The sequence below is a fragment of the Dermacentor silvarum genome, chromosome 2 (genome assembly GCF_013339745.2).
Source record: "Dermacentor silvarum isolate Dsil-2018 chromosome 2, BIME_Dsil_1.4, whole genome shotgun sequence".
Classification (NCBI taxonomy): Eukaryota; Metazoa; Arthropoda; class Arachnida; order Ixodida; family Ixodidae; genus Dermacentor; species Dermacentor silvarum.
This window is the reverse complement of record NC_051155.1, coordinates 240990877-241015873: the sequence shown is the minus strand read 5'-3', so window position 1 is coordinate 241015873 and position 24997 is coordinate 240990877. Positions and strand designations below refer to the sequence as shown.

Sequence of the window (24997 nt, the reverse complement as noted above, 5' to 3'; positions counted from 1 at the left end):
TGCTCAACATGGTCCTACTGATGTTGCCCTGTTAGAAACACTGCCGATGAATATAGGACAAGCTGCTGAAACAGTGCCAGTCGCTTGTAGCAACTGCCGTCATGCAATACCAGCTCTAAGACACAGCATCTAGTGCGACAGTCACCAGCTCTGCTAGTCACTTTCACTAGCAGAGCTCTTTCTGCTCAGCAGAAGGAGCACCGCTACTTAAATGAAGGCTGACAATACCAGCACCTGCTCAGCACAATGTATAAGTGACGCAATCAATAGAAAGTTGTCCAATAACACTCAAGTCACTGGTAACTCAAACTACTAAGTGCCACAGATGCTGGTGTGAATAACCTTAAAATTAGATTATTGGAAAATTGATACTGATTAAAAATATACACAGGTATGCACACACACAAAGCATATGCATCCTTTAAAAGTACCCAACAAAATCACATTATATTGCTATGTTGCAGAAGTCACATATAAAAATGTATTTACACTATTTACAAGGAAGGCAACTATATACAAACAAGATGGCTGTCGTGACCGATTACAGCTCGACATATCAAATCGTCGTCTTCTGACTTTGGCGCCACTCTTGATTGCGCCGTAACATAACCCCCACCAGTAAATGCGCCGTCTCGGTGCCAGCTATAATGGAGGTGAACTCGCGGCAAAGTAAGGCTTCAGCCAAGACACATGCACAATGTCAGTGGGGACTGGCGAGTCCAGCGGAGCGACCTCGTAGTTAACATCGCCAAGCTGCCGCAATATTGTGTAGGGCCCTCTGTAGCGCAGCAGCAGCTTTTCAGACAAGCCGATGCGGAGACATGGCGTCCATAGGAGGACAACGAAGCCAGGGGAAAACTGAACATCCCGATGTCAGCTGTCCTACCAGATCTTCTGCGCGGCCTGAGAGTCGGTGAGCCGGAAGCCAGCAACCTGACACACTGTGTGAGCCCTGACGAAGACGTCCTGAGCATATTCAGTGGTAGTGTTCATCGAGGAAGGAAGCAGTGTGCCAAAGGGAAAAGTAGGGTGGCGGCCGAACAGAAGATAAAAGGGTGAAAAGCTAGCAGTCTTGTGACGGGACAAATTGTAACCGAAAGTCACGAAGGGTAATGTGTTGTCCCAATCACTGTGGTTGTCAGAAAAGTACATAGACAGCATTTCTGTCAACGTGCGATTGAGTCGCTCCGTAGTCCGTTTGTCTGTGGGTGGTAGGCGGTGGAAAGCTTGCGCTCAGCAGAGCAGGAATGAAGTGAGTCAACGATGCGGGACAAGAAGGTGCGGCAGTGATCAGTGAGGAGCTGCCAGGGTGCAGCGTGATGGAGGATGACGTCATGTAAAAGGAAATCCGCCACCTCGGTTGCACAGCTTGTGGGCAAAGCTTGCGTGATCGCGTAACAGGTCCCAGTAGTGAGTCGCGACAACGACCCACTTATTGCCAGATTTCGACATCGGAAAAGGCCCGAGAAGATTGAGACCAATGCGAAAGAAAGGTTCTGAGGGCTAATTGATGGGGTGAAGGTGTCCAGCGGGCAGCACAGCAGGTTTTTTGCGGCTCTGGCAGAGCGCACAGGCTGCAATGTAGTGGCGCACGGAGCGGTACAGGCCTGGCCAGTAGAAGCGGCACTGTACGCGGTCGTAAGTACGAGAAACTCCGAGGTGGACAGCAGTAGGTGCATCATGCAACTGCTCAAGAATTGATGTCCGCAGATGGTGTGGCACAGCGAGTAAAAATTCTGGTCCTTCGGGCCGTAAGCTGCGACGATAGAGAACATTGTCATGAAGTACGAACGTGGACAGAGTGGGCTCCGAATGTCCAGAATGAAGACGATCGATGAGAACACATAAGCAGTCATCATGCCATTGTTCAGTGCGGATGTCACGCAGATCAGAAATGGCCAGGACACAAGCGCCGGTGTCATGTGCATTATATTCCGGGTGGTCGACAGGATGACGGGAGAGGCAGTCGGCATCCTCGTGCAAGCGGCCTGACTTGTACAAGATAACAATTGAATATTCTTGGAGCCGTAGCACAATCATCCAGTGGGGTCTTTAAGTGACGACAGCCAGCACAAGGCATGGTGATCAGTAACCACGGAAAATGTGCGGCCGTACAAGTAAGGGCAGAATTTAGCAAGCTACTGCCCAAACTAATGCCAAGCACCCCCGTTCAGTAATTGAAAAATTTATCTCGGCGGCTGATAGGAGGCAGCTGGCGTATGCAATTAAGCGCTCTTCGTTACGCTGCGATTGAACAAGTACAGCTCCAATGCCATGGCCACTGGCATCGGTGTGAAGTTCAGTGGTGGCAGATGGATCATAATGAGCCAGCAATGGGGGAGCCGTTAACAAGCATACAACGGCAGAGAAGGCTTTGGTTTGAGCAAGGCCCCACGTGAATGCAACGTCCTTCTTAAGTAAGTCGGTGAGTGGGCAAGCGGTGTCGGCGAAATTCTTGATGAAGCGACGAAAATAGGAGCATAGTCCAACAAAGCTTCTTACATCTGCGGTAGAAGATGGCACAGGAAAGTTCTGGACAGCGCGAATCTTGTCCGGGTCGGGTTGAACGCCAGTGGCAGCTGACGAGATGGCCAAGAACAGTAATTTGACTACGTCCAAAGTGGCACTTGGATGAGTTCAACTGCAGGCCACTGCATCGAAAAACAGCAAGAATAGCCGACAGGAGCGTTAGATGACCCGCAAAAGTTGCTGAAAAAACTATCACATCGTCTAGATAACACAGACATGTAGACCATTGATAGCCATGTAGTAAGGAGTCCATCATTCTTTCGAAGGTAGCCGAGGCATTACAAAGGACGAAAGGCATAACCTTCAATTGATAGAGGCAGTCAGGTGTTACGAGGCAGTTTTCTCATGATCCATGTCATCTACCGAGATTTACCAATAGCTTGGTCAAACGGTCTATGGACGGGAAGCACTTGGCTCCGTGCAAGCAGTCCAAAGCGTCATCAATACGCGGCAAGGGGCAGACATCCTTGCGCTTGATCTTGTTGAGATGCCGATAATCGACACAAAAGCGCCAACTGCCGTTCTTCTTCTTGACAAGGACAACAGGGGACGCCCACGGACTGGAAGATGGCTCGATAACGCCTTTAGTCAACATCTTATCGACTTCTCGTTGTATCACTTGCCATTCGGCATACGGATACCATACGGCGTCTTTTGCTGCCTGTGGTGCCGCTGCCTTCAACCGCATTTCTTCTAGCAACAGTCCAACGTGCTCAGCGTCTGCCACCATTTTTTCTTGTCGCATCGAAGTGGTCGGCTGCAAATGTGCGGCCTTAAGTCCCCTGTATCTGCCTTTTGAACTTCGCTATTGGAAATGACAAATAAAACTTCAGCGTACTAGAAGTTACAGCTTCAGTGATATTGTGAAGAAACATTAGGAAGAACTCGGAAGCAATATTTTTTGTAACTTGTTTAGAGAGTAACAAGCGAATGTAATGCGGTCCTGTACAAAGGGTTGGGGGCCAGAAGCCCCATTTTCTTAAGTTTTGACTGGATGCCCGGATGATCTCGTTTTGTTCTCGCAACTTGCCGGCACGTTCTCATTTTGAGTGCCCGATAACGGCTCTGGCTTTTGGCTCAAGGTCACTTGAAGGACGCCGACAACAAGAGCTAAAAGCATTTCATGCTTAATACGATGGGTGACCACCAATTCTGGGCTAAAGGGCGGCCATCAAGGTAAAAAATGTCACAGTAAGTTTCCAAGAGACGGCAGAGGTCAGCAGCTTGTGCAGGAAGAAGGTCAGGTGCGATCATCTTCCTAAGTTCGTCTGTGAGAGTCGGTGAATCAGCGCTTCCAGTAGAAGGCAGCGGAATTTTGGCATCAAGCGCCGATATCTCAAAATCGTTGACAGGTAAGATATCACCCAAAGACATGCCTCTGGGAACAATTTGAGTCGAGCAGTTAAAATTGAGGACGGGGAGTGAAGTCTTATTGCCTGTAACAGTGAGCACAGTATGGGGAATGGCCAAATTCCTTTCAAGCAGTATGTCAGTGGTGGGACATAGCACGTAGATGCCGTCAGGAACAGATGGAAACGACATTAGAGTGACGTACGTAGTGGCTTGGGGGGACAGGCGGATGTCTTCAGTAGAGCATAACCGTGGCGGTGTGACAGGTAGACTATAGCAGCTGCGGGTAGCTCAAGCTGAATGACACTAGACGCGCAGTCAAAGAGGGCTGAATGGGACGATAAAAAGTTTAGGCCGAGTGTAACATCGTAAGGGCATTGTTCCAAAACGGCAAACAACACAGTGGTTATGAATCCCGCGATGCCAATGCGAGCAGTGCAGATACCAAGTACGGTGGGCGTTCCTCCGTCGGAGACACGGAGGGTGCGTGATGGAGCAGGTGTGAGGACTTTGTTCAGCCATTGGCGCAATTGGGCACTCGTCATGGACATGTGCGCGCCAGTGTCAATGAGTGATGGGACACTGACGCCATCGACTACAACGTCCATCAAGTTCTGGTTGGTCGACAAAGTGATCAGAGGGTTTTGCAGTCAAGTCGTCAATGCAGTGTCACCTCCGGGAGCTGCATCGCTTAGTTTTCCGGAGACGGGCGTCAAGGCTGCATCGCGGACAGTGGACGATGAGCCTGCAGCGATAGGGACGATGGACAACGAGCTGGTGGCGAACGGGACTGGTGACGTCGGAATGACGACGAGGGACTGTTCCAAGTGGCACGATCATCATTGCTGTTGGGCGTCAAATGCAGGCTGGTAACGATGCAGGCTCTGGTCGGGGCAATAATAACTGGTGAATGGCGGTTGCTGAGGGGAACAGACAGCACGGTTGTTACAATGGCGAGCAACGTGACCGATGCGCTGGCAGGCAAAACAGATTAGCCGATCGCCTGTAGTTGGCCACTCTGCTTGATTTCGGTAGTGTGCAGGATACCGCTGACCATTGGATGGCCGAGGAACACTAGACAGCTGTGAAGTGGCAACGGCGCATACAGAATGAACTCCAAGATTAGCGAGTTCTTCGCGAACTATTGCCTGCACAAATGGTACTGTAGGCATGTTGCTCGGCTCACTGGGGCGGGAAAGAAAGGCTGCAGGAGCCATGGCTTCCAGTCTCAGCCATACTATCCGCTTCAGGTCGTCTGATGATGATGGTCGCTGCATTCCTAGCCTGTCGTCACAAGAGGATGTCACGGCTGTGTTCGGCAGATGTGCAAACGGCGCTGCAATGCAGCGGCTGCTTGGCCTCCTCTTGGCGATGCAGCGGCTGCTTGGCCAAGCGGCTTTTGGCCTGCTCAAAGCATTGACACTCTTTTATGATGTCCTGTACTGTCTCACATTTTTGCACATGAGCAGGTTGAAAGCATCGTCAGCAATCCCCTTCAGTACATATCCAACCTTGTCTGACTCGTCCATATCGCTGTCGGCCTTGTGGCACAGAGCCAGCAAGTCCTGGATCTAAGAGACATATGATTCTGTGGACACGGGTCGCTAGTAGTTTCTTTGCGGCGCTCTTCCACCCGGCGGGACGGCCGAACAAATCCCTCAGCTTCTGCTTGCACGTGCCCTAGTCGTTAAGTTCTTCCTCATGATTATCATATCACACCTTTGCCGTGCCTTGTAGGTAGAACACCAAGTTATCCAACATAATCGTCGGATCCCATTTGTTGTGGGCACTAACATGCTCGTACGTGGCGATCCAGTCTACCACGTCGAGGTGGTCGATGCCGCAGAATGTTCCTGGATCCCGTGGCTGAGCCAGGACAACCGTCGGGGTTGTGCACGTTGAAGTGGGCCACGCCATTTCGGGACCTGTTTCGTCCATCATGTTGTCCTGTCCGAGGTGACGACCACTGCGGAGCTCTGTTGTTGTCTCTTGTGGGTACCCCGCACCTCTCACCAATTTGCCACGTTGCAGAAGTCACATATAGAGATGTATTTACTCTATTTACATGGAAGGCAACGATGTACAAACAACATGGCTGTCGAGACGGATTACACCTCGACACGTCAAATTGTCGTCTTCTGACTTTGGCGCCACTCTTAGTTACGCCATAACAATATCATCATCAGCCTATATTTATGTTCACTGCAGGACCAAGGCCTCTCCCTGTGATCTCCAATTACCCCTGTCTTGCGCTAGCTGATTCCAACTTGCGCCTGCAAATTTCTAAACTTCATCACCCCACCTAGTTTTCTGCCGTCTCGACTGCGCTTCCCTTCTCTTGGTATCCATTCTGTAACTCTAATGGTCACCGGTTATTCATCCTACGCATTACATGGCCTGCCCAGCTCCATTATTTTCTCTTAATGTCAACTAGAATATTGGCTATCGCCGTTTGCTCTCTGATCCACAACGCTCTCTTCCCGTCTCTTAACGTTAGGCCTAACATTTTTCGCTCCATCGCTTTTTGTGCGGTCCTTAACTTGTTCTCGAGATTCTTTGTTAACCTCCAAGTTACTGCCCCATATGTTAGCACCGGTAGAATGCAATGATTGTACACTTTTCTTTTCAACGACAGTGGTAAGCTCCCAGTCAGGATTTGGCAATGCCTGCCGTATGCACTCCAACCCAATTTTATTCTTCTGTAAATTTCTTTCTCATGATCAGGGTCCCCTGTGAGTAGTTGACCTAGATAAACATATTCCTTTACAGACTCTAGAGGCTGACTGGCGATCCTGAATTCTTGTTCCCTTGCCAGGCTATTGAACATTGTCTTCTGCATTTTAATCTTCAACCCCACTCTTACACTTTCTCGGTTAAGGTCTTCAATCATTTGTTGTAATTCGTCCCCATTGTTGCTGAATAGGACAACGTCACCTGCAAACCGAAGGTTGCGGAGATATTCCCCATTGATCCTCACTCCTAAAGCCTTCCCAGTCTAAGAGCTTGAATACTTCTAAGCATGCAGTGAATAGCATTGTAGAGATTGTGTCTCTTTGCCTGACCCCTTTCTTGATAGGTAACTTTTTACTTTTCTTGTAGAGAACCAATGTAGCCGTGGAATCTTTGTAGATATTTGCTAAGATATTCACGTATGCCTCCTGTACTCCTTGATTATGCAATGCCTCTATGACTGCTGGTATCTCTACTGAATCAAATGCCTTTTCATAATCTATGAAAGCCATATAGAGAGGTTGACTGTACTCCCCAGATTTCTCGATTACCTGATTGATGACATGGATATGATCCATCGTAGAATATCCCTTCCTGAAGCCAGCCTGTTCTTTTGGTTGGCTGAAGTCTAGTATTGCCCTGATTCTATTGGAAATTATCTTGGTGAATATTTTATACAGTACTGAAAGCAAGCTAATGGATCTGTAATTCTTCAATTCTTTAACATCTCCCTTCTTATGGATAAGTATAATGTTGGCGTTCTTCCAGCTCTCTGGTACACTGGAAGTTGTGAGACATTGCGTATAAAGGGTCGCAAGCTTTTCAAGCATATCTCCTCCGTCCTTGATTAAATCGACTGTTATTCCATCTTCTCCAGCAGCTTTTCTTCTGGTCATGTCTATCAAGGCCCTTCTAACTTCATCGCTAGTTATAGAAGGAGCCTCTGTATCCGGTTCATCACTATTTCGAATGAAAGTAGCTTGGCTGTTTTGGGCACTGTACAGGTGAGTATAGAATTCTTTCGCTGCTTTTACTATGTCATCGAAATTGCTGATGATATTACCATGCTTATCTTTCAGTGCACACATCTTGCATTGTCCTATGCCAAGCTTTCTTCTTACTGATTTCATGATGCGTCCATATTTTACGGCTTCCTCAATCTTTCCCACGCTATAATTTTGAATATCCCTTACTTTCTTCTTGTTGATCAGTTTTAACAGTTGAGCGAATTCTATCTGATCTCTTGAGTTGGACACTTTCATATTTTGTCGTTTCTTGATTAGGTCCTTTGTTTCTTGGGGGAGCTCACCTACTGGTTGCCTTGGTGCCTTACCTCCTACTTCAATTGCTGCTTCTGAGATCAGCCTAGTTACGGTTTCATTCATTACCTCTATGTTGTCTTCATCTTCATGTTCTAAGGCTGCATATTTGTTTGCGAGCACCAGCCTGGATTGGTCTGCTTTTACCCTTACTGCGTCTAGGTTGGCCTGTTTCTTCTTGACTAATTGCACTCTTTCTTTCTTCAAATTGAGTGAAATCCTAGACCTCACTAACCTATGGTCACTGCACTTTACCTCACCTAACACTTCTACATCTTGCACTATGCTGAGATCGGCAGAGAATATGAAATCTATTTCATTCCTTGTTTTTCCATTAGGGCTTTTCCAGGTCCACTTCCTGTTGCTGCGCTTCCTGAAGAAGGTATTCATTATTCAGAGCCTATGCCTCTCCGCGAATTCTATCAACAGCTCTCCTCTCCTAGAATCGATACCGTAGTTGCTTGCTCACCAGCCTGCTTTTTCCCCACTTTTGCATTGAAGTAGCCCACGACTACAGTATACTGAGTTTGCACCTTTCTCGTTGCTAATTCAACATCTTCATAAAACTGTTCTATTTCTTCATCATCTTGACTGCAGGTTGGCGCATAGGCTTGTACTACCTTCATTCTATACCTCCTATTCAGCTTTATTACGACGACTGCTACCCTCTCATTAATGCTGTAGAATTCATCAATGTTACCAGCTAAGTTCTTATGGACTAGAATTCCTACTCCGAATTCTCTCTTATCTGGAAGACCTCTATAGCAGAGGACGTGGCCGTTAGTCAGCACTGTATGAGCCTCACCGGTTCTTCTAACCCTCACTAAGGCCAATAATATCCCAGGCAATACCTGATAATTCTTTAAATAGCCCTGCTAGCCTCACTGGATAGGGCGCGCATGTTGAACGTTGCCAGGTTCAGTTTCCAGTGGTGGCCTGTCCGGACCCTGAGATTCTTGGCACCCTCTGCCGCGTCGCAGGTCTGACCGCCGCCTTGGTCAGGTGCTCCGCAGCTGCTGGGGACTGAGGGCCATGGGTTAATTGTAGGAGTCATGAGGGAGGTAGTGGCCGAATACTGCACCAAGGAGGCCAATTCCTGTTCTGGTGAGGGAGTGACTTTGATGAAGCTTTGATGAAAATGCTCATCGGGCTAGAGGAAAGATTGTGATCTAAGAGTCACTGTGTGTCTCAGAATATTTCTGTATAAGTGACTGCTTTGTCAATACGTGATTTTGGAAGAGAATTTTGCATGCAAGCAGCCATATCATGATTACCTATTGCTCTATGAGCATACGCTATGTCACTCATTTCTTGCTCAGAGAAGTCACTTAATTTGGACGGTTCTTTGCTCAGGGAAAGAACAAGTTTGAATCAAATAAAGCCTGTTAGGATTAAATGGCGTTATTTAAGTACACTGGAGACATACATGGCCAACCAAAACTTCATAGCATTAGCTTAATTTATCGAAATTAATAACTATTTGAAAATAAATGATCATGAATTGACAGATTTATTGATTTCCTAAATCACTATTAAATTGCTGTCATCTGACTTTCTTAGATTACTTACGAAAGATATGTGTAGTCTGGTTGGAAGCATTTGCTGTTCATTTAGAAAATGTGCATCCATTAGGAATGTCTTTTACTCATTAAGTGACAGTGCTGTCTTGCAAGCTCAAGTGGACAGCGTTTAGCAAGAACAAAACGAGGTAGCACACCTTTGCCACGCTGATTGTCTGCTGCTCCATGGCCTCATGGATGCTACCACGGTCGTGCTCCCGAATACTGTTGAACTCATCTATGCAACAGATGCCTCCATCTGCCAGGACCAAAGCACCAGCCTCCAGCTGCCATTCCCCACCATCCTGCATGGTTGACATACAAGCTGTGTCATCATGACTCTTCTACATAAGCATGCTAAAGGCAAAAGCAGTGGCTCATACTAACAGACAAGATACACTTGCTATGCAAACTGATTCTGCTGCTGATAGGAGATATAAATAAGTAAGACCGTCAAAAGTTGAAGCCACATAAGTGAAAAATAACATGTACCTCTAGTTTCTGTTTATGAACTCTGAACAAATGGTACTTTGTTGATGGATGAAACTGGTATTCGTATGTTGTATGCAGTTATCTTGATCAACTCAGAATATTATGTTGCAGTCCATTTACTCCCCTGATATTCTAGAAGGTTGAAGAATGCATTCAGAAGCACCTAATGCAGTTGTTCCTATAAGGTTACCTTTCCCATTATATTACTTTTTCCAGGTTCTCAAGAGCGAGTAACGAAAACTGAATGAAGGTCTCTTGTCCAGTCCCATTGAGGCCAATATATGAACCCCTTTGTTGTTTCTAAGTATTAAGTAAAAGCCTTTTAAGTTTGTTTCAAGCTATGTGAAACACCCAGAATAGCCATGCGAGAAGTGCATGCATTGCTTCTTTCATTACCTCGTGTTTGTTTTTAGTACCACTGTAGAACTATCTCAAACAATGTGGCATAGATGGCATTTGGGGCTACTTGTTGTGGACTGTTGATCACCAAGACCTGACTGCCAATAAAAGCTGTAGCAGTTTTTGGAGTCAGCTCTGTCGCAAGTTACGCAACAAGCGGTGCATACAAAAACCAAAGATATGATAATGGCTGTAGCTTATGGTGCAATATGCTACATCAGCAAAAAAAAAAAAAGAAAAAGGACACATTTCAGCAAGATGGATAAGCAGGCTAGTTGGCCAACATTGATCATGAGTATTATTCCAACCCAATGAAAAGATGGGAGGCAGTGAACCACAAGACAAGGTGCTTACCCGCAACTGAAGAAATTATTGAAGCTTCAAATACATACACATAAAAGTAATCGCACATGAGGAGCAAAGCAAGGAACAAAAACCAAAATAATACCTATACTTAGTAGTGAAGAAACCTAAAAACTGAAAGCCAAACATACACGTGTGCTAACACTCGAGAAACACAAATTTTTCATCATGTCACACGACAGAAAGACGACTGATGGAAACATACCATCTTTTCCTAAAAGTACAGTAAAACCTCACTAATAATATGTAGTTGGTGGGGAATGTAGATCAAGTACACACTAAGCGATGTACTAATTAACCGACAATGGCAAATAGAGGCTATAGACTTGCTGGCCAAAAAAGAAAAAGGAAATTAATTCTCACTCAAACACACACACAGACAAGCTTTACTTGCGAGCAGGCAGCAAAAATTCTGTGATTTTCACTTGCCGCAGTGGCGGCCTTGCAGCAACGACAGCGTCCTCAAACTCAGCAAGGCTGCGAGCCAGTTTCTCCAATACGCCACACTTCTCAGCAAACGCCCTCATGACAGTTCAACGCACTAGCCAGATCGGATATGGAAGGGCCATCATCCATGTCGTCATGGATTACGACGTGGAAGCACTAGAAGCTCTGGGAGCACGAAACACGTCATGGCTACCATGTTTTGACGTCACTATTGGTGGCGACTGCAGCCCGGGAAAGGTCCGCGCTCCACAATTTCACTCTCTATGTCCTGCACGCACATTTCACCAGTTCCATGCTTGTACGTGTCGAAAAATGAAGTAAATACTGCACACTAACCATCTGGCATGCGTTAAGCGACTACTATGGAACCTCGTTGATACGATTCTGCATAACCCGTTTTTGGGATAATACGTTTCTTTTTCTTTTCCCAATAATACGTTTTTGTTGGATAACATGGTGGATGATACACTTTATTTTCCGGTTTCCATGAAGATCGTATCAACGAGATTCCACTGTACATTAAGCGGTCAGCTAATACATTAGGTTCAATGGCGCAAGGGCGGGGCATTCATTGTGAATATATTTGAACTGGAATTACTTGGGTATGTATTAACAATGTTTTACTGTATGGAAGGCCTCTACTAGTTTATATTTGTGTGATTGATTCAAAAAAGCTTCTACAGTAGAACCCCGCTGATACGTTTTTCACGAGACCGTTAAAAAAAAAAAATACTTGAAAATCGTTGTTTTGGTTATAGTGCGGTACCGCTTATAGTGCAGATATTCAAGACTCCGGCGACTTACGTTATAAGCGGTCTACACTGTAATGCAACAAGCAGTTACTTTGCATTTGTGAAGAAACAGAACATTGAGCACTGGCCGTTGGCTTATAATTGCTGATACATGATAACTGGTGCCAGGATTCAGTTGTAATGGCACAGACAATTTAACACCAGCCTCCAATCACACACAGTGCAAGTCACAAGAATCGGGTAACAGCTAGAAAAGATTTGTATGTACATAAAAGAATGGTAAAGCAGCAAGCTGGTTTGGTTGCATCACAGGGAACTAGCGCACGGGCAACAGAGAGAGTTGCAAGTCTAGCGATGTGTCATGTCTTCTTCCTCGATCTGTGTTGCCTGCTGAATTGGTTCCCAATGATGGAACAAATTGTTGCCAACTCACCTTGATTGCAGCTGCAGTAAGGCCAGCACTAGTGCTTCCAATCCCTGTTGTCAAAACCGAACGAGCACTCATTTTGGCTGCATATTTCAGGAACTGAGACTTGGCTGTTCCTGTTCACGTAAATAAAGATGCTTCCATAAGAGCAGGCAAAAATAAAAGCTATATCTCATCAAACTCGGAGAGATAATTGTGCATATGTCCTTAACACTGGGCCACAGTGCACAGAGCTGACATGTCTGGACATAGCTAAGTTAGAAAAACGAAGTAGCTGACACACCACATTCTCAATTCATACCAGTGTTTTACTGAAGCATGAGCAAAACCTATCACAATGAAGCGCACATAGAACTTTTTGTTCATAAGGAATGACTAACATACAAAACTGCAACACTTTTTCACAGTGACTGCACAGAATTTACAAGTGCAAAATGCATTGGAGCATACAAATGCACAGCATGGTTGGATACGGAAACTCTAGCAACGAACAACAGCATTGTCCGGTCAGGGGAACTTGGCAGAACGCAAAAAAGCAATGGTCACTCAAGATCACAAATGCAAGATTAGAGCCCTCTTATGCACTTTTTGATTTTACACCTCACCCAGGTAAGGTGGGAAAATGGTTAGATACAAACAAACATACATACATAGCACCCCAAAAATGTCTGAAGTATTCGAAGAATGCTAATGCATTAAAAAGCATTGCAGGGAGCTCTTCAGGTACACAACAAAAATAGTGACCTAGCGCTTGCCAGTTGTACTAGCTGCAAAACTCACCTGGATCCCCGACAAGGAGCAAATGGGATTCGCCACGAATTCGAGTGCCACTTGTATCACAATGCTGAAAGTTAAAATAGTTTCCAAGCTTTAAAGATGCAATATAGAAATAACATGAAAAATAATCTTGGCTGATAAGAGTTTTCATGCATGGAAATTAGTACCGTATTTTCCGGACTGTAACTCTGCACCCCCCTCAAAACGATCAGTTTTTCTGGAAAAACACGTATATAAGTCGCACCGGTGTATAAGACGCACCTGTTCGTTCAGTAAGCGATTAAAAAACAAAAATACAGTGACATTTCACTCCGTGAATGCGGGCCACGCGCAAGCGTATGGGTGCCATATATTTCCACTCCAGACGCATTTTTGCCGTCGTGGTTGCCGCGATGTTCCGTATAAAGTCCAGGGGATATAACATCGGCCCCATGAGCCGTATGTAGCTTTATATGCAAGTGAAAGCGTGTGCCAGTGAGCCGAACCGCGCACATGGGAGGAAAGCGAGAAGGCAGCACGGGAGGAGGGGGGGGGGCGGCTTGTATACTCTGGTAGCAACTGCGTAGTTTGCGCAGTGGCGCGCGCCATATCTTGACAGCGATCTGCAGATGCGATGATTTCAGGGTCGGTCAACTCGCGGTCGGCCTGACGCTGCTTGCGTTGCTGCTCCGTCCTCGCACGGCACTCGGGCACTCGATGATGAGAAGAACGCGGCACCTCGACAGTGCGCACAGAACACGTGCAGCAATTAAGTCAACCAGTGCGCCTCGCGTATGTGGCCATAACATCGAATCCGATTTTGACGGCAGTTTTTCCGGGGGAAAAAAAAATGTACATAAGTCGCACCGATCTATAAGACGCACCAACCAAAAATTCAGAAAAAAACCACGACTTATAAACCGGAAAATATGGTACAATGAGTATCTGTCAGACAAGGAAATGAAAATTCACAATGTTTCCATTAACTGTCTGTTTCTGCAATAACAGCAACATGCTGCCAAGACATTTGTCATGAGTCATGCTAAGCTGTCAAGGTCTCTCAAAGAGCAGATCCATTGGTGTTCTAAGTGGTGTTTTCACATTACCTCGTGCAACAAGCTTTACTTGTCCACAAGCAACTTATACACTCTCTCAGTCACCTCAGCTAGGTATAGTATACTCAACTCCTTTGCACATAGGAGGTTTGCATGCCTAGAATGCTAGCAGAGAAGCTCAAGCAGCTCACATGAGTGGTGCTGTTATTAGAAGGAACTATTTGCAGGTGGCATTAGTTAAATTTTAGCTATGCTCTCACAGAGCTTCATAGGTATGCAAGCAGTCGTGCCAGTCAGTCTCCATAAGGACTGTGCTGAGCTTGTCAGGTGTTGCAAAGTCTCACCAGACTTGGTAAAGTAATTGGCAATAATTTTTCACAACTTACCAATTAAGAAAGAAGAAAGAATAAATGGCAACAGATATTTTTGTACAACTGGGATTCAAACACGGAATCCTTCCTGTTTTCTAATCACATCTGAATTCGAATAGTATCTGGCTTGGTATTACAGGGGACCGGGCCAATTACTATAACCATTCGGCTACCATTACACTAGCACCAGCATGAATTCACATCGGTCACTGCTGCTTGCAAAAAAGCAGGTGTTTGTTGTCAGATAAAGGAGGAGGCATGTGTAAGTCCTGAAGGAATGGTTAAATAAAAGTGTTGATATTAATTACAAAAAAGAAGAGGTTGTGATTGCAGTAGACGTGTGATTGTAATTAGTTTTTTGTTGTGAAAAATTTGCAATGTTGTCCACTGTGCCAGCTCCTGCTGGTCCGGTTGAAAAAAAATATATGCACAAGTGTTTTGTCTGTGGGCAATTAGAAGTTCTGGCATTCCACTAGTACAACGTCAAATGGTAATTGCTCATAACACAAGGCCAAATCTCTCCATGTCCCTTCTGAGTGCAGATACAGTGGAATCTCGATGATATGATCACGGCTAATATGAATTTCCGGATGATACGAATTTTTCTGTGGTCCCGGCCGAGCCCCATTACTTTGCAACGTGCTAGAGAACGGTTGTTACGAATCGATTTCCGACCCGCGTCGGTTGATACGAATAACCGCCGCCCCACCGACGGCCGCGAAAGAGAACAGCGCGCAGTCACGCGCTTTCTCCGTTTCTCTTTTAGTGCGGAGGCGCGGCCACGGCGCCGGACAGCGCGGAGGTCGCGACTGGGCGCGAAGAGTTTGACGCGGTGGCGCTTTTCTTGCTTTTGCGCTTTTCCCCACGCAGGCGTGGGGAAGTGCGGTCTATCGCTACAATGGAAACTGAGCGGTGTAAGCACAGCGCATACAAAGGTCAGAGCCGTGTGGAGATCACTTTCAAGATACGGTGCGCGCGACAACCCTGACAGCCGGCACAGGCGCAAAGTATAAGAACGCATTTGTTGGCAGAGTAGAAGCCACCCCCCCACCCCCTCCCTCCTGCGCTGCCTTCCCGCTTTGCTCCTTGCTCCTTTCGCGTGGGAGATTGCGTCGCCAGTTAGCCTTGCGCCCGGTTGCAAGATACGCATTTGGTGCCCCAGAGCACAGTGTCGCCCCCCCCCCCCCCCCCCTGGCCTTTCGCGCGACGAAAGCAGGGCCGGGCTCGACTGGCGCGCCCGGCCGTGACGGAAGTTGCGTTTGCTCTCCGCTGTGCGTTCGCTCTCCGTGCGTGAAAGCGCGCGTCCCCCGCGTGAAAGGCGCGCTTTCACTCGCACATACGGCGCGCGGCGACGATTTTATCGCCCTTGGACTCATGCTCCACGTCTTATGCTCCTCCTCTGCATCGCCCTCGTTGATCTCCTCTCCCGTCGGTGGGCGCACCTCGTTGAGAAGCGTGCTCGCTACCGCCCTTGTCGGCAAGATTTTCCAGCGGAAGCCGCATTATAACCGGTATTTCGTCTCACGCGGCTGCACTGTAAGCGGTATGCGTATACATGGAGTTCTATGGGAGGGTAAACGGGAGTCGGAAAATGCCGCGTTGTAGCCTGTTCTGCACTATAAACAGTTACGTTATAAGTAATCTATACTGTAAATGCTTTTTACGTGCGTGTGCCTGAGTGAGTTCACCTCCGACTCTTTAATTTAGCTAGTTTTAATTGTGTTTCGATGATACGAATTTCTGCTAATACGAATATTTTTCGTGACCCCGTGAGATTCGCACCGCTTCCACACATACCTTGTGAAGATTCATGATCACTTTCACAGCCACTTTCACATGAGTCTTAGGTTAGCACACATGTCAACTCTGCCTGTGTGCATGACTTTTCACTATAATTGTGCAGCAATGATCTTAAGAGCCCAACAGACTTTGTGGGGGTCTTTTCTGAGGTGATATGCCCAATAACTACTGCTGTGCTGCGTTGCTTGCCAGTTTCTTATATGTAATAGCCATGCTCTGTGCTGAGCAGCTGTTCTCCTTACATGTCAAACATGTATTTTTATCTGGCAAGTCATTCACCGCATATTTGAGCCTTTAGGCCCAGACATTAAGAGGCCCTGCTACACATTTTGAGCATTCTAGATAAACATCTTAGTCACTAAACAATTCAGTCATTATCATCCAGGCCTAATAGTATTTCTGTTTTCATAGCAGGGATCCTACAGGTTCATTCAAAAAACCACACCAGCTGTAGCAACAACTTGATTTAGGTGAGTTGGTTCATTTCGAAGGTATATATACCATATTTTCCGGTGTATAAGTCTTGTTTTTTCCCCAAATTTTTCATTGGTGCATCTTATAGAACGGTGCTACTTATATACGTTCTTTTTTTTTTCGGAAAAACTGCCGCCAAAATCAGGATGGGATGATATGGCCACGCGAGGCGCGCTGGGTTGACCTCCTCTGGCAGTTGCTATGGGTTGTGCGCGCGCTATGGAGGTACCGGTTCTTCTCGTGATCTAGTTGCCGAGTACCATGCAAGGAGGACAGAGCAGCAACGCAAGTGGTGGCAGGCCGACCGCGAGTCGACAGATTCCAAAGTCGTCGCATCTGAAGATCGCTTTCAAGATACGGCGCGCGCCGCTGCGCAAACAACACAGTTGCTACTAAAGTACTAGCCGTGGCCCCCCTCCCTCCCACGCTGCCTTCTCGCTTACCGCTCTTGTGTGCAATTCGGTTCTCCATCGCACGCTTTCACTCACACTAGCCGTGGCCGCGATGGTGACTGCCGCATTCCTATATCATTGCTATCGCAATTATACAGGAATGACACCCATACGCTTGCGCGTGACCCGCGTTCACAATGTGAAACGTCACTGTAACTTTTGTAAATTGCTTACCGAATAAACAGGTGTGTCTTATACACCGGTGCGACTTATATACATTCTTTTTCGGAAAAACTGCCGTTTTGAGGGGGGTGCGACTTGTACAAAGGTGCGACTTATAGCCCGGCAAATATTGTAAGCTGTTGAAGCTATTTATATATACCTTATATAAAAACATACACAACGGCACTAATCCTGTTGTGTACATTTTTGCCCTCGTCCCATCGTGCTGCCTCATTATACCATCAACCACCTTCTCTTTCCTTTGACCTCCTACAATCGCTGCCACGTTTTGTGTTCATTCATATACACCTTTAAATATGATGGACATCAGCTGGCTTTCTATGCATGTCATGACTAAGCAGTGCCTCTGGCTGAAGCAAAAGTGGAGAAATATCATAACTGATGGAGCAGTGGTGAAGTATACTGCTGTGCTGGAGAAGTATACTGCTGTTCCAAAGCTATGGCCTTCAAGATCTATGCTTCTTCTAGAAGCATTCTGACTTTTACAGCCAATGGCCATTGTTTTTATGAGTATGTACGGATATAGATGAAACTTGACGGGGAATTCAGGAAGATAAAACAAAGAGCGGATAGTCTTTTGAACAAAACTGTAGGCTCCTTGCTACAAGTGGATGAATAAAGTTAGGTTCAAATGCTCACAACACAATTATGTAGCGACTAACCAGGCGTATTTACCATGTTAAAAAACTTTGCATTTAAGTGTGAAATATGAGAAAAAAAAATTTGTCGAAGTTTCACCCGAAAGGCGAAGCACCAATTGCGATAGCAAATTAGTAGAGAGCTATACGGAGTAAGGATAGTAGTTTTATCAGCCGTATAAACTTGGACATTCAGCAGCACCAGCAACGCGGAGAACTGTTGTCGACGCTGTCGGCGTTTTGTCCGCGTTCGCACTGAACGCGCGCGGCGTTTTTATATAAATACGCATTTAGTGCCGCTAAACGTCGCCTCCCGTCCCCCCACAGCCTTTCGCGCGACGGAAAAAGTTGCGTTTGCTCTCTATATATGGAAAGGAGGAAAGAGACGCTTAATTCTGCAGCCCTTCAGGGAGCACGGCGCAGAATGCGCGTTTGCTCTCCGACGTGCATTCGCTCCCCGTGAAAGCGCACGTCACTCGTGCCCTTTCACTCACACATACAGCGTCCGGAACGCGGCGACGATTTCATCGCCGTTGACGTCATATAGAACCTCACGGCGACGACAACGCCGATGGCAGAAATCTGCTTTGGAGTGTCCATATAATTGCTATCGCAATAAAAACAACTCAAGTAGGCTGTATCTGGGACGCAGCCACAGTGGAGTATTTTAAACGTTTTGTGTGTACTGGGAGATGGTGTACAGGCACTAGGGTACAGAAATGACGTAACCAAATAAATGGTACATTTATTCAAGCATTATAAAGTTTACATGCCTAACTTATGTTACAGATAGTGGGGGCCTTATGGCCAAATCTTTCAATCATGCTCACTCCTGTTTCGTAGTGCATTCGTTTGTTTTCCATAGGGTGTTTAGGCACTAGTGTAAATTAATGACCCCCTTAGTCCTGTAGACGGTTGGGGCTCCTGCACCTGCCTTAACCTCCTTCGCTTGCACTCCCTGAAGAGATGTACAGGTTCCATCGTAGTCAAAGGGGGTTGGATACCCGTCTGTCTTGCTGTCTGAGTCCCTTCACGCCACTTTTGAACCCTACACCGGATGCAGGGATGCCCTACCTGAGCAATTATGACATTTTTGCAACAAATTGCACGCCTGTAGGTCTTATAATGTCTGATAAGCATTAGATTGAGTTTGATGGGTTATACCTACTGTGGCATAGTGAGCTCTCTCAAACGCAACCATTCTTGCTCGGATGGCAAACGTTTTGTCCGCGTTCGCACTGAACGCGCGCGGCGTTTTTATATAAATACGCATTTAGTGCCGCTAAACGTTGCCTCCCGTCCCCCCACAGCCTTTCGTGCGACGGAAAAAGTTGCGTTTGCTCTCTATATATGGAAAGGAGGAAAGAGACGCTTAATTCTGCAGCCCTTCAGGGAGCACGGCGCAGAATGCGCGTTTGCTCTCCGACGTGCATTCGCTCCCCGTGAAAGCGCACGTCACTCGTGCCCTTTCACTCACACATACAGCGTCCGGAACGCGGCGACGATTTCATCGCCGTTGACGTCATATAGAACCTCACGGCGACGACAACGCCGATGGCAGAAATCTGCTTTGGAGTGTCCATATAATTGCTATCGCAATAAAAACAACTCAAGTAGGCTGTATCTGGGACGCAGCCACAGTGGAGTATTTTAAACGTTTTGTGTGTACTGGGAGATGGTGTACAGGCACTAGGGTACAGAAATGACGTAACCAAATAAATGGTACATTTATTCAAGCATTATAAAGCTTACATGCCTAACTTATGTTACAGATAGTGGGGGCCTTATGGCCAAATCTTTCAATCATGCTCACTCCTGTTTCGTAGTGCATTCGTTTGTTTTCCATAGGGTGTTTAGGCACTAGTGTAAATTAATGACCCCCTTAGTCCTGTAGACGGTTGGGGCTCCTGTGCCTGCCTTAACCTCCTTCGCTTGCACTCCCTAAAGAGATGTACAGGTTCCATCGTAGTCAAAGGGGGTTGGATACCCGTCTGTCTTGCTGTCTGAGTCCCTTCACGCCACTTCTGAACCCTACATGTCGGATGCAGGGACGCCCTACCTGAGCAATTATGAAATTTCTGCAACAAATTGCACGCTTGTAGGTCTTATAATGTCTGATAAGCATTAGATTGAGTTTGATGGGTTATACCTACTATGGCATAGTGAGCTCTCTCAAACGCAACCATTCCTGCTCGGATGGCAAACATATTGCCGAGCTATATAACACGTTCTTGTTACATGCAGTTTTAGCAAGCGACTGCCCCTGACTGATTTTAAAGATGTTGCGCATCAATATCTTGCATTAAATTTACAGCATGGTTTGGAATAAAATGTAAGGTGCCTTCTCTGGCTGGTAACTACATGAAAACAAACTCATGTTATAAACCGCATTTACTCACATATCCACAACCTCCATCACTGGGATTCGAACCCATGTCAATCAAGCAGTGTTGATTTGGGAGTTGGGCGTGCTAACCACCGTGCTATCACGCAACAACAGCGCTGGGCAATTACTGCAAGGTTTTGCATTCCACACAGACTCGGACAGCGCTGATGCCTGTGCATGTATTTCGGAGGCCAAACAAGCAATACTGTGGCGGATGAGGATGATAATATATGCATCACATAGAAATTGTTCTTGACAACATGGCAGTGTGTTGACATGAAATCCTTCATTGTCATGCTCGTGAAACAGCGTCAGTGGCACAAAGGAGACGTACATGACACTGATGATTATTGATGAGTACCTACAATAAAGTTTGTGCCAAGAATCAGGCGGCTGGTGAAAAACAATGAAAAAAGCCTTGATGGTGTCAATGCCAACAATGACATCGCAGCAATAACACAACATAGTTAACACAGTAGCTCACATGATCCACAACCACAAAGTGCCCGGCGCGGCAAATGTACAGGAGAAAAAAAAGTGAATAAATCTTGTAAGTAGCATTACGACATTTCGCTGATGACATCAGTTGTAGTAAATGTTTTGGCCTCACAGTTGATTAACCTGCCGGCAGAGGCTTCAAGATTACTCTTGGAGCTCAAAAAGCTGGATGCCTTTAACACATCAACTTCAACAATGCGGCTTAAACATTGATTTATGCAAATTTAAGAGATGGTGTAAGGAAACTTCATATTTAAAGGTCATCTGAATATGCCACGCTGCGAAAACGTCGGCCAGGACGGTGGACATTGGGCATTGGATGTTGCCCTACTGAATTAAGGAAACAGAAAATATGACTGTTGTACACAAGTTCTCTAAAATTATTTCACTGACCACAGCACAACCTCACCATAGTAACACACAACAGAAGCGAAAATAAACATGATGCAGCAAGATTGTCTGAATCAATTGTGTGAATACTGAAATAGTAAAATGTTACCCCCCTTAACAAAAAGTATAGGATAAGCCTTTGGCCAAGCAGCTGAAACAAAAGGTATAAAGCTATATATTTCAACTAAATAAATCTAGCCTATTTAGACATGGTGAGTCTGAGAGTGCTAAAGTCTGTGCATGCACATATTTTGAACTCCACAGCATGCACTACTATAGAGAAGTTCTGTACACCGCAAAGGAGGTAAAGTCACAAATTACTTATCTAATCTACACTTTTCTTGCTGTAATATCATTGAACTTATATTTATCGTTTAAATACTAAACATCATGAAAAAGCTTTATATCCTTACTTTAAATTAATACATTTTTATACAAGCGCACGCCTTCCGACAACCAACTGCCCTATAACTGCTAGCTTCTTGTCCAGTTAATTAAATGAAATTCTGGGCTTTTACGTGGCAAAACCACAATACGATTACGACGCATACTGAAGTGGGGGACTCCAGATTAATTTTGACCACCTGGGGTTCTATAACGTGCTCCCAAGATGCAGTACACAGGTGTTTTTACATTTCGCCCCCATAGAAATGCAGCCGCTGCGGCTGGAATTTGATCTCACGCCCTCGAGCTTAGTAGCGCAATGCCAAAGCCACTATGCCACCACAGCGGGTATCTTGTCCAGTTCCCTGTAGCAGGTGAGCACAATTATTTGAAGAAGCAGGCAAACAAAAATAAAATGGTGGTCTTCATAGGGAGAGAATGCAACATGAAAAGGCAGGCACTCCACCAAGCACAATATTAACACGTGCGAGCGGAGTTTGGATGAAGAGGAGAATGAAGCTGTGCTGGCTCGCGTGCGGTGCCATGAACTGCTTCCGCTGAGCGATGCCTTTGCATTCTTCATCTTGCAAATAAACGCGATCCATCATCACAATTGTGGTGAAAGGTGCTGGGTAAGCCAGCTACTCCCAAGTGCTACCTGAGGGACACCGTCTGCTAACGACAGAAGCGCAACAGTACGAGCTTTGCCGCAGCCGTCGACTTGCGGGCTAGGCACCACTACTTCATGAAATGAGCTCGAACGGAGACACCCAGCAACCGTCCGCGAGGGCATTTTCTTACCTCTACAGGGAGCCGCGCACCTTCACAGGAAAACCCGGCGACAACGTGGATGAGTGGCTCAGCCACTATCAGCGGGTGAGCCGATCCAATGGTTGGAATGCCGCTAGCCAGTTGTCTAACGTGGGGTTGTTTCTTGGTTTCACTGCGTTGTTATGGTTTAAGAACCGTGAAGACACTTTGACAACCTGGGAACTATTTGTGGAGGAAATTAAGAAATGCTTTGGAGACTCAGCAACGAAAAAGAAATGTGCGGAGCAGATGTTGTCGCAGAGGGCTCAAGTCACTGGGGAGACTTGCAGAATGTACATTGAAGAGATACTGAAGTTGTACAAGTCGGTGGACGCCCACATGGCAGAAGAAGACAAGGTGGGCCATATTGTTACAGGGAGAAAATATACGTATTTACAATATATACAGAGGGTTGTAGCTCTGTGGCCAGGGTGACACCATCTACCGAGCTCCGAGACACTTCAGCCTCTTCTTCCCCAATCAACGTCATTTTGTCCACAGCGGTACAAACTCGTACGTGACATGAACCCCCCGGTGGCAGAATCATCGTCTCGATGCTTCTTAGGGTGTCGAATCAGCGTGCGAGTTATAGGGCTTTAGTCGCGAAACGTGCACGATATCAGTTCCTGGTGTGGTAGAAGACTTTGAATTCACAGGTGAGATCTCATATGTGAGGCTGGTGACTTGGCGAAGAACTCGGTATGGCCCGACGTATCGTGGCAGCAGTTTTTCGCAAAGGCCGACGCGACGGGAGGGTACCCAAAGCAGAACAAGGGACCCAGGGCTGAAATGAGCGTCCCGACGATGACTGTCGTAACGGTGCTTCTGGATAGTCTGAGATGCCAGAAGACGGTCACGGGCAATACGACGTGCTGCGGCCGTGCGAACAATGGCGTCGTGAGCATAGAACGTGGTAGTGGTGGCGTCAGAAGGGAGCAGTGAGTCAAGAGGCAGGAGAGGGTAGGGGTGGGACGTGGGCGGACGGCAGACTGGATGTCCATGTTGGCAATTTCTTGGCGGACAACAGCTTGAATGAGCGAGATGGTCATGTTGTCGTGCGTATGGGGAGAGTGAGAACTTGGAGCCATAGCCTCAAGTTCGCGGCGGATGACCTGTGTCAAGCTTGGCGTGGCAGGCGGATGTGATGCCGGAGGGTCGTTGCAGGAGGAAGTGGCAGCCGTATTGGGAAGTCGGTCGAAGCGTTGTACGATGCGTTTGCTCTTCGCTTGCTCAAAATTCCGGCATTCCTTTATGATGGATTCAACCGTTGAGCAGTTCCTGCAAAGCAGGAGGTTGAACGCATCGTCTGCGATGCCCTTCAAGATGTGTCCAACCCTATTGGCCTCTAGCATGTTCGCGTCCGCTTTACGGCAGAGAGCCAGAACGTCTTGAATATACGCGACGTATGATTCGGTTGGTGTCTGGACACGAGACGCTAGCTCTTGCTTGGCCTCCATTTGACGTCCCACAGGCCTTCCGAAAAGATTGCGTAGCTTTTCCTTGCAGGAGTCCCAGCTTGTAATTTCGGTTTCATGCGTCTCGAACCATACCTTCGCGGTTCCTCCCAAGTAAAGGATCAGGTTGGCCAGTAAATGTGTGGCATTCCACTTGTTGTGCTTACCGACGCGCTCATACGACGTCAGCCAGTCTTCGACGTCGACCTTGCCAGTGCCAGTGAAGATTCCCGGGTGACGTAGCTGGGTTAGTACCACTTCCGCCGGTGTCTGAGCGGCGGAGGCAGCGTCAGCGTCGGAGGCAGCGTCAGTAGCCATAACAGCGGAACCGATGTGACGCCCGCTGCGAAGATCCAGGGCCGGCTTGTGGCGAGATTACCCCGCACTTCCACCAAAATGTTACGGGGAGAAAATATATGTATTTACAATATATACAGAGGGTTGTAGCTCTGTGGCCAGGGTGACACCATCTACCGAGCTCCGAGACACTTCAGCCTCTTCTTCCCCAACCAACGTCATTTTGTCCACAGCGGTACAAACTCGTACGTGACAATATTCTCAAAGGTATTGCCGAGGATGTTTATCACTTGCTCATCAGCAAGGAGAGTCTGGAATCAGTGGCTGATGTGATTAATTACTGTAGAACCTTCGAGGCTCTTAAAACATGTCCCATCACTTCGAAGTTTGGATGTCTGGCCAATGTCATGACGGTCGCCACCGTCGATGTATGCCATGATTCTCTATCTGCCGACCTTTCCTCCACCATTTGTCTCATTGTATGCGAGGAACTACGTCGGCATGCTTCTGTTCCTGTGCAAGCTAGAGAAACGCAGTGTGATACACCATCCACAACTATCAATGCTGCAAGTTTCAACGAGCGCAGCTACTAAAACTGCGGGCCTCGCCAGAGGACTCCACTACCAACGGCTTCTAACGTCGAGCCACCTTATGCGCCCCGTGACAGTTACAGCTACAACAG

The 24997-nt window shown here is 46.7% G+C and overlaps 1 protein-coding gene across 1 annotated transcript in view; it reads right to left on the bottom strand.

The window, feature by feature from the left end:
• The window catches only part of LOC119442978 (DNA helicase MCM9-like), a 55327-nt gene that overhangs the window by 16101 nt on the left and 14229 nt on the right, over positions 1–24997 (bottom strand). The window contains exons 9-11 of the mRNA XM_037708076.2: positions 13148–13211; positions 12374–12483; positions 9646–9792 (exon numbers count right to left, since the gene is read on the bottom strand). Coding sequence (XP_037564004.1) covers positions 9646–9792; positions 12374–12483; positions 13148–13211 — 321 coding nt within the window. The remainder of the gene's footprint in view (positions 1–9645; positions 9793–12373; positions 12484–13147; positions 13212–24997) is intronic.